Source organism: Dipodomys merriami, unplaced genomic scaffold (genome assembly GCF_024711535.1).
Source record: "Dipodomys merriami isolate MVZ:Mamm:240054 unplaced genomic scaffold, mDipMer1.0.p SCAF_7, whole genome shotgun sequence".
NCBI lineage: Eukaryota > Metazoa > Chordata > Mammalia > Rodentia > Heteromyidae > Dipodomys > Dipodomys merriami.
Window position 1 is genome coordinate 49400319 of NW_027206290.1, and position 15317 is coordinate 49415635.

Below are 15317 nucleotides of genomic sequence, written 5' to 3' on the forward strand. Positions count from 1 at the left end.
TGTTTTCTTACACTGTGGGCTATAACTTCAACAGATGTCAATAACATATCATTTCTTACCATTTTCACACCATAACCCTGGCTTGAACCATTATCTTTCTATAGATGTAATTGTCCTTTCTCCACACATAAGTCAGTATTATCTTCTTAACAGCAAGCTCACTCAAAATCAAGCAGTGACTTTCCATCACACTGAGGACTCTGCATATCATCTTCATCCTCATCCTTTGCCCCTTTCCCACCCTATCAGTGAATCCTAATCATCAATATGTTTAAGTTCCTTGATACCTCTCAAACACACAGAACACATGCTGCCCTAGATTGGGAGAAAAGGGCAGGTGCTAGTGGGAGGTGTTCCCAAGTGGCTCTTCAAGAGACACACCCAGAAGCTGGGTGCCTTGTCTCATACCTAAAATCCTAGCTACTCAGGAGCTGAGATCTGAGGACTTCAGTTCAATGCCAGCCCAGGCAGAAAAGTCTGTGAGACTCTTAGCTCCAATTAGCTACCAAAAGCTAAAAATGGAGTTGGAGGTTAGGTGATAGATTGATAGCCTTGAAAAGAAAAAAAAAAAGCTCAGGGACAGCACCTAGACTCAGCACACCACACACACACACACGCACACCACACACACACACCCACACACACACACACACACACACACACACACACACACACACAAAATACAGACCTAAGAAAGACAGACAGGATTCCTAACATCATGAGCAGTAAGACTACAGTAGCTCAGCCCAAAAGAGAGTGCCCCTCCAGAAAGATCTTCAAGAGACAGTGACAAGTGGTCCCCAAACATCCACTAGGTCAAAGAATATAGGCTCTGATACAGCACACACATCCTGTCAGGAAGAGACGTTGGTAGAGGCATTTTGGAATCTTGAGATACCAGGACCAGAGTCCCAATTTCACCACTCATAATTGCATGTGTCTATGGGTTGTAATGTAGCCTCTCCAAGTCCTAGTCTTTCTCATATTTCAAAATTTTTCATTAATTACTTTCTTATAATACTAATTTAAATTTCTCCAAAAGTAAGAGGGTGTCATATGTAAATGACAAATTTGGGATATAGGGTATCCAAAAATCCTAACTTACAATAATTGAAGAAAGTATGGATTTATTTTCTCACACAGAAAGACATGTGAGGGTAAAGAATAAATGGCTGGTTAAACTCAGCTACTTATAGAAGTTTCAAGATCTTACTTTGCTCTGTTGCTTTATGCTAGTCATCTTCTTCTCCTCTTCCTCTTCTTCCTCCTCCTCTTTCTTCTTCCTTCTTTATTTTAGACAGGGTCAGGCTATGGAGGCCAGGCTGAATTCAGATTTATGATCTTCTTGCTTCCAACTCCTGAGGGCTGAGATTACAGGTATGAGACACCACACCCCTCTGCAGATTTTTCCCTCTGGCTTATGCTTTGTCTTGGGAAAGGGCTACTCTAGCTGTAGGCATTATGTCAAGACAAGAAGGGAAGAGAGAAAGGGAGGACTAACCAAGTCTTCTCTATCAGGAAAGCAAAAATCTCTGGAGAAATCTGCATTAGGTATACATTTCATTGGCCAGAGTTGTGTCGTACTGGCTATTCCTTGCTGTAGGGAAAGCTGAACAGGCTGCTCAAAGCAAAATTAAGGTTTTACAAAGAAAATAGAAATAACAAGGAATGATATAGAATATGAAAATTATAAGTTTTAATAAACATTAGCCACTGTCAGCACTAGCATGATTCCTGATAAACTCCTACAAAAAATTTATAATTCCACTTGTTGGTTGGTAAGAGTGCCTTTTCTTGTGTACTTTAACTCATATTTCTTGCAATTAATTTTTAAGGGTTTATCATTTTCATGGGCAAAAATAACACTCAAATTTTAAAACAACTTACAGCTTATTAATTATCAGTAGGGTTAAATATTTTTATGTTTCTAAGCTGATGTATGCAGCTCAATAGAGTTATAAAAATTTCTCTGCCATTTGTATGGTACATATGTTTTTAAATATGTTTTTTAAATTTTTATCGTAAAGGTGATATGCAGAAGGGTTACAGTTATATAACTTAAGTAATTAGTAAATTTCTTTTGGACAGCATCACACCTCATTTTGTCCCAGTTTTTTTCTCCAGATCCCCCTCTCCTACAAGTTGTAAAGTTCATTTCTGACATAATGTCTAGTGAATATCACTGCTGAATTAGTTCACACTTTGTCCCATCATTTTTGTGTTTCCCCTTCCCCTCTCCAAATCAAACAGAAGAGAAAATGTACGGAAGTCAAAATAGCAACAAAAGGAAAAAAACAGGGGGGGAAAAGAACCACAAAAAGTAAAATAAAAAAACCTTGTTTCCATTTCTTAAACTTCATATCAATAAGCATTTATTTTATACAATCATATGTAGATAGTTATTAAGCCTTTGTGATCTTCTCCTAAGAATATACTCCTTTAGTCTCACTGTGTGAATATTTAATTTCCTATTTAATCCATCGTGTCCAAGTATAATTTTTTCTTTTGCTACCCATTGTTTACTTATAGATTTATAGGCACATTCTAATTATTACAAATGAGATAAACTATGCAACCTATGTTTCTTTGGGTCTGGTTTACGTCTCAATATAAAAGAACTATAAATTTAAAAATATTTGACCAACCAAATCTCCGACCAGATATCTTTGTGCATTGTGCTAATATATATATATATATATATATATATATATATATATATATATATATTACCATGTCATTTGTAATAGGAAACCTACTGAGAGGAGAAGGTTGTGTAATGAAAAAACCCAATAAATATTCAGTGGCTCAAAAAATAGAGATATTTTATTCCTTGTTCACATGTGTTTCAAGGTAAACTATTTTGGTTAGTAAGACAGTTCTATTCCTTTACAATTGTCAGAACAACTATTTCCTTCCAAGATGTCACTCTACTGTTCCCTAGATATTGTCATGCTCTTCACGGCTATCTAGGACCTCCACCACATCCACACTGAGGCCAGTGTGGAAAAGTAATAAGGAATGTCACACACATGCAGAAATCTTGATGCATAGACTCAGCAATGATGCATCACATTTCATTCTATTTCATCAGTGAGAACACTGCCCCAATTCTGTATGTACCTGCCAGAAGCCTTGAACATTATAATCATATGCCCAAGGAAGAGAATATAAATGGATTTGGGTGAGCTACTGCAAGTCTCTACCTCAAGAAAATATTGGAAACATTAAAAATATGCAAGTAGTAATTATTCTGATAGCTCCACTCAATCTAGAAAGGACTTAATGGACATTAAATCCTGGCCTTAGGCAAACACTGGAAAATAAAGTATGCAAAAATAGATATTAAAATTAGAGGACAAAGCCGGGCGCCGGTGGCTCACGCCTGTAATCCTAGCTACTCAGGAGGCTGAGATCTGAGGATCGCGGTTCAAAGCCAGCCCGGGCAGGAAAGACCGTGAGACTCCTATCTCTCCAATAAACCACCAGAAAACCGGAAGTGGCGCTGTAGCTTAAGTGGTAGAGTGCTCGCCTTGAGCTGAAGAGCTGAGGGACAGCGCCCAGGCCCAGAGTTCAAGCCCCACGACCGACAAAAAAAAAAAAAAAAAAAAAAAAATAGAGGACAATAATAGAGTGAGAAACAGAAAAGTTTGTGGTCATATCATCACAATAATACTCATTCATTAGAAAGGGAGACATAGTGTCTCAATGTGGAACAACCTGGCAAATATCACCTTAGCCTGGTGACAAAAGTCAGTCATTAGGAAGAGGACACTGTAAGGTCAGGTGCCTGATATAATATACTGTGGATTCCTGATTGGTGACAAATAAGGAGAAGACATTAGATAAGCCCCAATAAATGGAAATTCCACAAAATTACCAGCCAGTATTCTTCAAAAGTTCAAGGTTCTAAGAGATGGAAAAAATGGAGTACCTGTTACAAAGAGATAACTAGAAGACAGAGCAACTAGATGCAATGTTAAAGGACAATAATGGCACATCTTCTCACAAATTCCAATAATGCTGTAGGTGAGTTGATGGGTTTACGTCAGTGTTCATTTGCTGGTTGCGGTCAGAATCAATGGTTATGTAAATGTTAATTAGGAAAGCTGGGTGAAAGGCAGATGACCATTCTACTTGATCTCTTGCCAGTTTTCTGTAAGTTATTTTAAAACAAAATGATAAGAAAAAATAATAAACAAATTGGCCAGGCGCTGGTGGCTCATGTATGTAATTCTAGCTACTCCAGGGACTGAGATCTGAGGATCATGATTTCAAACCAGCCCATGCAGGAAATTCTGTGAAACCCTTATCTCCAGTTAACCAATAAAGATCCAGAAGTGGAGCTTCTCAAGTGGTAGAGTACCAGCCTTGATCAAGAAAACTAAAGGACAGTGTCCACCTAATCCCTGAGTTCAAGCCCCAATATGGACATTTTTAAAAAAGGAAAGGAAGAAGAGGAAGGAAGGGAGGGAGGCAGGAAGGGAAGAAAGAAAAGAAATAGGTTGGGGCTGGGAAAGTGGCTCAGTGGTAGAGTGCTTGTCTCACATGCATGAAGCTCTGGGTTCAATTCCTCAGCACCACATAAGCAGAAAAAACGGAAGTGGCGCTGTGGCTCAAGTGGTAGAGTGCTAGCCTTGAGCTGAAGAGCCAGGCCCAGATTTCATGCCCCACAGCTAAAAAAAAAAAAAGAAAGAAAGAAAGAAAGAAAGAAAGAAAGAAAGAAAGAAAGAAAGAAAGAAAGAAAGAAAGAAAGAAAGAAAGAAAGAAAGAAAGAAAAGAAAGGAAATGGGTTGTGTAATTATTACTCAGTTGCTCATTCATAGAGAAGTAAATGGTCCATTAAAATGGAAAGGTTTAAAATCATTCCTCAGCACCTAAGAGCTGATTTAAAATCAGTAATATTTTCCTCACTTGCTATAATCAACCTCTACAGCTTTGCTTAATTACGGATGAGCAGTCTTTGTTGATCTTGTGGAAAAGGAAACTTTCCTCATCTTGGTCTTGCTGAAGATAGTGTTAAAAATCAGGAAGTGCACCAGGGAAGGCTCTAGACAGTCCTGGGATTCTAGCGGCTACTCTGATTCTTCAGGCAGCCATTAAGGCTACAAGGTGTTTTATAGGAAACCATTTGCTAAGTCCCTGTAAGCCTAGCATGCAACTGTATTGGTGTTCTGCAGGGGCTTGAAAATAAAAAGCCAGTACTGGTACTCATTGTGTGAGATACACGAAGTATTCAGTACATAAACTTACTCCATCAATCACTTGTTTCAAGACAAGTTTGTCTTGAGTAGCCGAACCAGACTGTGGGAAGGCCTCCAGCTGTGGTCTTAAAAGCTTATGTTTAAGTTCTAACCCTACCCCATTGTTCTAAGATCGAAATTAAATAATGTGGAACCAGTTCTACACTCCACTTAAGAGGTTGAGATCTAAGGATCATGGCTGAAGCCAGCACAAGCAGAAAATACTGAAAGACTCTATCTCCAATCAAGCAGCAAAAAGCCTTAGTTGAGACATGGTTCAAGTGGCAGACCATTAGCTGTGAGGAAAAAAGCCATCCCATTTTCTTCATCTATAAAATGGGATATTTGCTATACTCAGAAGGTTGTTTCATAGAAAATATATTAAAATTTAAATATATTGGGGGCTGGGAAGTTGGCTCAGTGGTAGAGTGCTTGCCTTGCATGCCTGAGGCCCTGGGTTCAATTCCTCAGCACCACATAAGCAGAAAGAAAAAAGCCTGAAGTGGTGCTGTGGCTCAAGTGGTAGAGTGCTAGCCTTGAACTGAAGAGCTGAGGGACAACGCCCAGGCCCAGAGTTCAGGCCCCACGACCGGACCCCCCCAAAAAAAATTTAAATATATTAAAGTTTAATAAAAATATATTAAAAATTAAAAATATATTAAAATTTAAAGTGAGGTTTAAAAAATTTTTAGAAAGGTGATGTACAGAGGGGTTACAGTTACATAAGTCCAGTACAAAGTGAAATATTGTCTTTACCATTAAACAATATTTAGCCATTGTCACCATTCTGGGCTTAAATAATATGGGTCACAACTGATTTTAGGATGTTATTTTTTTTTAAGCCACAGACTGGATTTGGTGGTTCATGCCTATAATCCTAGCTACTAAGGAGGCAGAGATCTGAGAATTGTGGTTCAAAGCTAGTTTGAGCAGGAAAGTCCATGAGACTCTTATCTCCAATAAACCAGCAAAAAGCCAGAAGTAGAGCTATGGCTCAAGAAGTCAAACACCAATCTTGACTAGAAAAAGTTGAGACAGGCCCTGAGTTCAAGTCCCAGGACCAACACACACACACACACACACACACACACACACACATATACACACACACACACACACACACACTCACACACACAAAAGTGGTCTTATGGTCTTATGTATTATAGGAATTCTGTAATGACAGAATTATATATTATGATAGATAATATCATTCTATGTGCCAGAAACTGTGCTTGTTGAACATAGCCTCAGGGTTAAACAGGGAATCCTGGGAGCAGAAGTACACTTGGCTCACATAAGTAGAGTCCTTCACAGGCAGGTGGGGACAGGTAAGGACTCTGAGAGAAGTTAAGCATCCAGGAAAACCATACCTTTCCAGTATATTGAAATAGACCTTGGACTTCCCAGGAGAACAAAGGCACAGATGGCTTATACAACATATAACATGTGAGGGCTGTTCTTGCCGTGTCTGTATGATGGGATGGAGGAGAAGATGACTAGAGATAATAACAGACAAGTGGACGACTCTGCCCATCAAGAAAGAGTCTTATGTCCCATAGCCAGGAGACTGGATCTCACCAAGGATGAGAGAGGTATCTAAACAGTACAAGTCTGTGTCAAGGCTGGAAAGAATGCCTTTGACTACTCCAGCCCCTATTTGACAACTCCCTTCTCTGATAACTTAGAGTAGGCAGTGATTAAAACACTATTCCTCACTCTATAATATAAATGTAGAGTCTTATGTAGTCCTCAGATGGTTTTAAGCATTACTATTTGTCTCTACAATTGAATCTTAGCCTTCCTAACAGTGGCCTAGTCAAAGACTTATGTGTCCCCTAGTGTGCTGAATTGTCAGTGCTGGAAAAGAATTTGGCAGCCACTGAGTTCATCATCCCCAATACAGATGGAACCTGAGATAAAGAGTTCTAGGGACCTGCTCATGACCACATATCTTCATGCAATCCATCTGATTCAATAAATGTCATTTTACCAGTATATTCCTGCACAACTGGTTTCTGCAGCTAGATAACAGAGGGCCAGATCGATGTAAGAAGAGTATCTCTGACTTTGAAGCAACCATCCAAACTGAACTGAATCAGGATCTGGAAATTCATGGTCCTTGCAAAAGAAGTTAGATTGTTAATGGATAAAAATCTTGGTGAGAGCTGGGTGCTGGTGATTCGCACCTGTAATCCTGAGATCTGAGATTCATGGTTCAAAGTCAGCCAATGCAGATAAACCTGCAAGACTCTTTCTGTAGTTAATTAGCAAAAAGCGGGAAGTGGAGGTGTGGCCTAAGTTGTAGAGTGCCAGCCTTGAACAGAAAAAGCCAAGCAAGAGCACAAGGTCTTGAGTTAAAAAAAAATCTTGATGAGAAAATTCTATCACATCATAGGCACTGTCTTTCTCTAGTCCTGAAGACATATTTCTGCCCCTTGAGTCTTGGTTAAAATGTCAAGGGTTAGTGTGTGCACGCTCTGGCAGACAACAGCCCAAAACAAACATGGAATAGATAGATGCAGGTACTCTGTGTCTGGTGGAGGGGATTAAGGAGAGGTCTGACATTGCTTGAGGGCCAATACAATGCAGCAGGATGAAAAACTCATTTCCTTGATTCTTAAACACCATCAATAGACTTAATAATATTTGCTCAGGACAGAAGAAAACAAGGAGCATTTCAATTGAAGACACAAATCTGTTTTAGAAAGGTTAAACTGTGCAAAAAGGAAAACAAGCATTCATTTTAGAAATTTAAGATGAAGAGCACATACGATTATCAAGGATGAGACTTGGGCTTGTCAAAGGTTTTCTGAACACCTCATTTGAATGCAGACATGAAAGCCAGTACATTCTCAATGCCATCATACACAGATGAGGCATCTAAAGAGACATCACCAACTAGTTCAACGTCAGCAGGCAGGATGCTAAACACTGTGTCAAAGTGGAATCTGTGCCTCCTGATTTACTGCTTGTATGGGCAAAGGTTGGTTCTTACCACCCTTTCCTCAGCCTGTCCCTCACTAGAATGACCAAGCACACACTGGTTGATTATGTTTATTGCTGCTACAGAACACTCTGTTGACAGTCACCTTCAGGCCAGATTCTCCGTGTTCCTTTGCTCTTGTGATGCCTGATTTCAGCATTCCTTAATCAATTAGCATAGAAGTGTTGTTCAACATGGCAGCCACATGGATTATGGCTAAAATTCCAGCTGGTACCAGGAAAATAAAACCCAGTAAACTGAAGGATGTTACCAAAAGGAGGTCAAGAGTGGAGTAGCTTCTCATTGAAGTTTATTTGGCTTACTGGGATTTGAAGTCAGAAAGATCTCCATGCTGCTCTCCAGTCTTCAACTGACTAGCCATTTCACTATGAGTAAATGACCATGTTTCTGTTTTCTCAGCTCTACCTCACCTAAGGTAAGATAATATCCTGCAAACATCCTTCTTGGTCTCTCTAAGCTCCCTGCCTCCTACCACCTTGCATTGCTCTAGATCATCTACTGCCCCCAGTCTTTGAGCTACTGCACATCTCTCTCCCTATCTCTCTCCCTCTTTCTCTCCCTTTCTCTCTCTCAATCTCTCCATCTCAACTTCCAACATCTCCTCCCTCCACTTTGACTTCCCTTCACTCCAATAATTTCTTTCTGTTTCCACTGAGAAAATAGGAACAATCAAAAGAATCTGCTCCACATCCAACTCACAAACAAAACTGTGCCTGCCCACTAGTACCCTATTCCTTTCATCCATTCATTCATAAGCCCCCGTCAGACAGGCTTCACACTGTTTCATTGAATGTACTCTCTTGAAAGTCTCCCAAAGAGTTTCCCTTTGTCAAATGCAATAGCCAGTGTTTAAGCCTTTGATAGTTGATATTATTAGTATTAATTTGGTGCTGCTGACTTTTCTTTCTACTTGGAGCCCTTTTGTTCCTTTAGTTCCAAAATACTGCTTTCTTGAGGTTTTCCCCTTCCTCAGTAGCTTCTCTTTCTCAAGTTCCTTTGCTTTCCTTTATGAACCTTCTTATGCTCTAATCATGGAGCATCTCCAGGCTCCATTTTCAGATCAATCTGCTCCAGGATCTACTCTCACTGCATCATCTATCTCAGGACATCATCTATCCTAATGCAATAAGTACCATCTATCTGCTAAGGATTCACAACTTACTACTCCAGTTAGACCTTTCTCCTGAGTCCCACAGTCATCCATCTCACTGCTGGCCTGGAAGCTCCTCTTGAATCCCAAATAAACATTTCAAATAATCTTATTCCCACAACAACTTGTTTCTTCTCTTATATTCTTCCTTCCAGAAAAATGGCATTTCTGATGGTCCAGTTATTCTAATTACAAACACAATGGAACAACTCATGGTCTACATCTAGTCTCACAACAAATCCTTCCAAATGTACTCCAGATTCCACCATCTTACCATGACGCCCTATGGTCAAACCAGAGCTAACCCCTCATCAGAACTGTTCATTCTCAGCTGGTCTCCTTCCTTCCATCTTGACCTTCTCCCATGTATTTTGTTTGTATGTTGTTTGCTTGTTTGTTTTAAAGGCAGACCCCATCACTCTTCCTTGCTCAAAATTCATTATCCTTAGCATAAATTTCAAAGCTCTTGTACAACCCACAAGGCCTGCATGGGGCTGATCTTGGGTCCACACCCTTCCCTTCCGTGGTTAGTCTCCAAACACATCAACCTCCTGGTGTTTCTCAGGCACACAAAAACACTGGTTTCTTGTTACTGCCTTTGCTCTTGGTTTTCCCCATTACCCACAATGTTCTTCTCCAGTGTAGCTCCCATACTTTCTTCACACTTACGTTCCCTTGTCAGGAAAGCCTTTCTTGACTCAGCTTTTACTTTCCTTTATAATACTTATACCTACTGAGATTTATATTATCTAGTCCCTTTATTTTTTTCTAGTACAAGGACTTGAATTCAAGGCCTCCTCATTTGTCTAGCTTTCTTGCTAACAGATGCTGCTCTACTACTTGAGCCATGCCTCCAACCTGGCTTTTTTGCTAATTAATTGAAGATAGAGTCTCTCAGATTTTTCTGCAAAATCTGACCTTGAACCATGACCCTCTGTATCTCAGCCTCCTGAGTAGCTAGGATTACAGGCATGGCCTTCCGTACTTGTATCCAATGGACTTTAAACCACTGTATCACCAAAATTGAGAACTATGCTTTCTTTCATTGTAGTACCACAATAGATAGGTTTTGAATGCATTATCTAGTGAATAAATGAATACATGATCCCCTTCTTAGAAGTTTGCTAAGATATTATGTTAGCACATAATAAGGTACTCAGGGGTATCTGTGAGTTTTACCATTATGGTGAATAATGGAACCGGATTGTGATTGTGGTCTGTAGAAGCTGATTCCTTTATGACATCTGCATTTATCAGAATTTCCTTCTATTTCTGTATTTCATATGTTCCTTCTGGCATCTGGCCAATGAAGGGAATTGGAGATAACATATTCCTTTTGAGCTCTCATGTTGGCCTTTATTTGACTGGTGGACATGTCTTCTAATTTTTCTACTTGAGGAAGAAATGATACATTGGTTTCTAATTTTATGGCTAACAAAGTCCTTGGCTCTGACATTCAGCAAGCCCTAGAAGCCTGATACTGTTTTCAGCTATGTCTTCCAGGGAGAAGAAATTAGGTACCCTAGTTAAACACCACACATCAACTTGAGGAAAACGAAGTTCCCCACCTAAGAAGTAGATTTCTTTCTCTTATCACACGCTTTTTCACTCTTGTTGACTAGCAGGGAGAATTTCATCTACCAGGGACTGTCTTCCCTCCTTCTTTCATCCATTCCATAGAGACACTGGCAAAGAAGATCAAACTTTGAGCCTCCGTTTTGATTCACATAATTCAGAGGCCTTAAACAAGTTATTTACACATCCCTTTGCCTTCTACTCTCTGGGGATACAAGAGCATCTTACTGGGAGGATTGCGAGAATTAGAATGGGTAAAGTACTTGGCCCAGACCCACACTTCCCTGCTCCCCACTACTCCACACACACATGCACATGTGATCACCCTCTGTCCATGTATAACATGTCACATTCTCAGAGTGCTTTTCACCATATGCTACCTCCATGACCCTGTCAGCAGTGCTCTGGTGCGGCGTTCTTATTCTGATTCAAGGTATGGGTAGCCAGCTCATTGACTTATGTGAACTCAATGAAGAGCAAAGAGAAAATGCTTATAGCTTTTCCATGTGATGGTATTGGCTTTGATAAGCTTCCTTTCCTTGGTTGCACATCCATGAGAAAATGTTGGCAGATTCTTGAACATCCTAGCTACTTAAGTGTATTGAAATATACCTAAAGGAAAACTCTAGTTTGGTCTCCTACTTATGTCTCCTGGCCAGCACCATGCAGTTTGTAGCCTGAAGAATATCAAGTAATTAAGGTCTGTCTTACTCCTTTGCTGCTTTCAGGTCCTAACCTTGGTCTGGCTCCATCTCAATGAATTGTTGTTCCATAGCCTCTTCTCCCTGGTCTTTTTAGAGCTGAAGTGTTCTCTTTAAAATAAAAATAATACTCCCAAGGACTCATGACTCCTCCTCTAGATCAGTCAGGACAAATGAGTTGATGCTACATAAATTTAAATCAACCCAGGATCCTTCCCCTGCCCCAAACACACCTGCTTTCTTCTTTCACAGCTCTAGTTCCTATACTAGGTTTGAACTATATGGCAGAGGAAAAAAACAAAAAGTCTTATCTGGGCCACTGTGGATGAGGGTTCCATGTAGATTGTTGCTGCTGCTTTGACTAGCCTTTTCTGACTGATGATGCCCATTGCAGGCTCTTTAGAGGAATTTTTGGGGCCTGACCACTATGTCTCCATAAAGCAGGTGGCTGGCTTCACTCAACCACACTCAATTTTAAAAGGACAAAGAAGTACCATCCCACCATGTGTCAGGATGATAGTAGAGAATCATTGTGTCAGTTACCTATTTCTGTATACATAAAGTACATGTGCAACTCAATGATCTGAAGCATGCATCACCTCTTTGGTTGGCGAGGGTATGGGATGACAATTGGAGTGGGGCTGAGCTGCAAAATTCTGGTCTCAGCCAGACTCCCTTAGGCTTGCAAGATGGCAGAGTGCCTTTGCATCTGGAATCCCCTGGGGTGATGAAAACCATGTGTTTCTTATGATCCTTCAGGCTGCCTTAGGATTGACTGTTTATATCACCAATGGGACAGTTTCCAAATGGAAGACAGGGCCCTACTCTTAAGAACTAGCTTAGAATTGCTGCTGCTACTTTCTGTCAGCCAAATCTCCAAACCAACAAGATTCATGGAGTGGAAAAAAAATGAATTCCACTTGGGATGGGAGTTGCTACAGAATCACATTGCAAAGTGGCAGGCCTACAAGAAAGTAGATGGGATGTAGTCTGTACATTGTGCTCCCAGCACTGGTGACCACCCTTTCCCCCTGGACCTGTGATGTAGCGTTGCCAGTCGAGGTGAAAGTAGAGGCTTGGTGAGACCATACCAAAGTCTTACCAGGGGAGCCCTGGCCACAGGGGATGGAGACTTCAATTGAAATAGAACACTGAGTCTCATCTTCCTAACTTTGGTCACAGATATTGATTCCAAACTTAAGACTGCCATGGAGATTCAGGAAACTACCTTAAAGATGAGGTGACATATTGTGTCTGACTTCTACCTGGGAAGAGAGAAAACAAGTATGAATGGCTGGTGATGTAAAAAGCACAGCAAATAGGAGAGATTACCAAAGGACCATAGTCACTGGCAGGAACGGAGCAAAACTGATACTCATAAAGGCTAACTAGAGGGCCCAGAGTCACCAGTCCCTGAAACTCTTGGCAGGAACCTGTTCTCTAAACCTAAGCAAAGGAGAACTTCTTACAGGATTTTAAACAGGAGGCTCCATGCTCCCATCTGTGTACAGCTTCAATGGGAAGATATGTTTAGAAATGAAAACTGGACTGAAATCCAGACCTCAGAAGCTAATGGTTCTTCAAACTCACAAGTCCCAAAGGCAAAGTGGAAAATGGGCTAATTTGCCACAGCTGAAGACAAGGAACAAGGCCACAGGAAGGACAAAGGAAACCAAAGGGGTCATTGAAACACTGTGCCCTACACACACACACACACACACACACACACACACACACACACACACACACACGCACGCACACTTATCCACGTGCTTCAGACCAAAGCCGACTTGGAACTTCTGGTTTATGTTTCATGGATAATTTAGCCTGACTGATGTTGAGTCAGGGAGCTATGTTTTGTGCTCTGTTGTGTGTAGACACAAGTGATTGCCAAATAGTCCTAAAAGAGAAAAGCCAGCATTATAGGTTGAGTCTTTGAACTCAGGAGTTGATCGTCCATCATTTCCAATTATCCAGACTCAAAAATCAAATGGTGTCAGAGATCCAGAGCCATGCATAGGGTAGTTTGACAGAACACTAGGGGACCATAAGGAAGAAGGGGAGGAGGAGCAAAGGCAGGCTCTGCTTTCTGGAGCCTCTTTCTGTTAACTGGCTTGGGGGGTAAGCAGGGGTGCTACTGAATTCCATCTCAACTAGGCACTAGTTTCACCCACTAGACAGGGACATAGCAAAAACTCCTGAGGGCTGAGGCCTCCATGCAAGAGCACAGGACACAGAGCCCAACCTCCCTCCCCAACCCCCACCCCAGCATGAATCTACACAATCAATCGTAAGAGAGACTGTTCTGTCATTGCATTGCAGCTCCAGAAACTAAAACGATCACTTTCTTTCAAGACTAAGAGTTTACGGAGCAAAAGTGCTGACAACTTCTTCCCGAGAACCAACAGTGATGTGAAGCTACAAACAGATGTGCTGGCAGAGGTCAGCCCTGGCCCCAGCCCTCTGCCCACTCCTGGAAGCCTGACATCCACGCCCACCAGAGCAGGCCTGCATTCCGGCAGTGGCAAGGCCCATGCTTTCCAGGAACACATCTTCAAGAAGCCTACCTTCTGTGATGTCTGCAACCACATGATAGTGGGTAAGGCCTCCTGCCCCTTCCTGCAGGTCAGAGCCCTGGAAAGCTGAGTGAGAGCTGTGTGGAATGAGTCCAGGTACCCTCGGTGGACTCTGACCCCAGAAAGCCACGTGCAGGAGGGTTTCTGGAGTGTTCTTGGAAGCCATGTTTGTGAAAAGGTAAGGGAGGCAGGGCTGGGCAGGGGAGAAGTTAGGTTGCGGTGTCATTAGGAAACACTTGATCTCCCATGAGCTCCAAGGTCCTTTAGTCATTCTGCATGCCGTCTTTATGCATCTGTCTCAGCCTGTCATCACAGAGTGTCGACAAAGAAGACTTCGAATGCTTGTTGCTTCCCAAATTGGCCAAGCATCTGCCATCACTGAGAATGGCTGGATATACCAGGGATGGTCATTATGGCCAGGAAGAAAAAACCTTGACTGATCTCCTTGGCCTAGGTAAGGGGAAGGATATTCAACGTAGGGAGCAGTGTTAGCTCCTATTATAAAGCCTGTCTTTGTTTTTAGCCAAGGAATGTCTACTCACAATCTTGTTTTCTACTCACTACCATTCACATTCTTACTTCATCTTTAGAACATTTTTAGAAGCAATATTTGTCCCAGCCAGGGAGTTCTCCTATAGGGTTATTTAACAACTACCTTAAAATTCCAGTGCTAACAACTAGCCATCTTTGACTCTGATTTGGGTGTTTTTAAGATGACAGAGGTCTGATCCAGACTTTGCTTGGTTATTGCATCTTCTCTCATCCTTGTCTCTTGTTCTTTCCTGGAGCCATGGCCTAGCCATGTCATATTCTTCTCCTGACAAGTATAGATAGAAGCATAAAAGAGTGTCTTAAAGCCTTGGACTGGAAGTGTCACACTGGGCTTCTACTGCATTCCATTAGGTTGTCATTGAAGAAAGGAAAAGAATAAGGACAAAAGGGCAATCCTCCATCAGAAAGGTAGAGAGAAATCCTTGACTCACTTTCCCAATTTCTGTGCAAACTATGGGAAATTGAAACCCATGACAAAAAGCATTTCAAACAGTTACACACACACACACACACACACAC

The 15317-nt window shown here is 41.2% G+C and overlaps 1 protein-coding gene across 3 annotated transcripts in view; it reads left to right on the plus strand.

The window, feature by feature from the left end:
* The window catches only part of Stac (SH3 and cysteine rich domain), a 142516-nt gene that overhangs the window by 25845 nt on the left and 101354 nt on the right, over positions 1 to 15317 (plus strand). For 2 of the 3 annotated variants that reach the window (XM_070006575.1, XM_070006576.1), the window contains exon 2: positions 13993 to 14269. In XM_070006575.1, the coding sequence (XP_069862676.1) occupies positions 13993 to 14269 (277 nt within the window). The remainder of the gene's footprint in view (positions 1 to 13992; positions 14270 to 15317) is intronic. The other variant, XM_070006577.1, reaches the window with a different exon arrangement.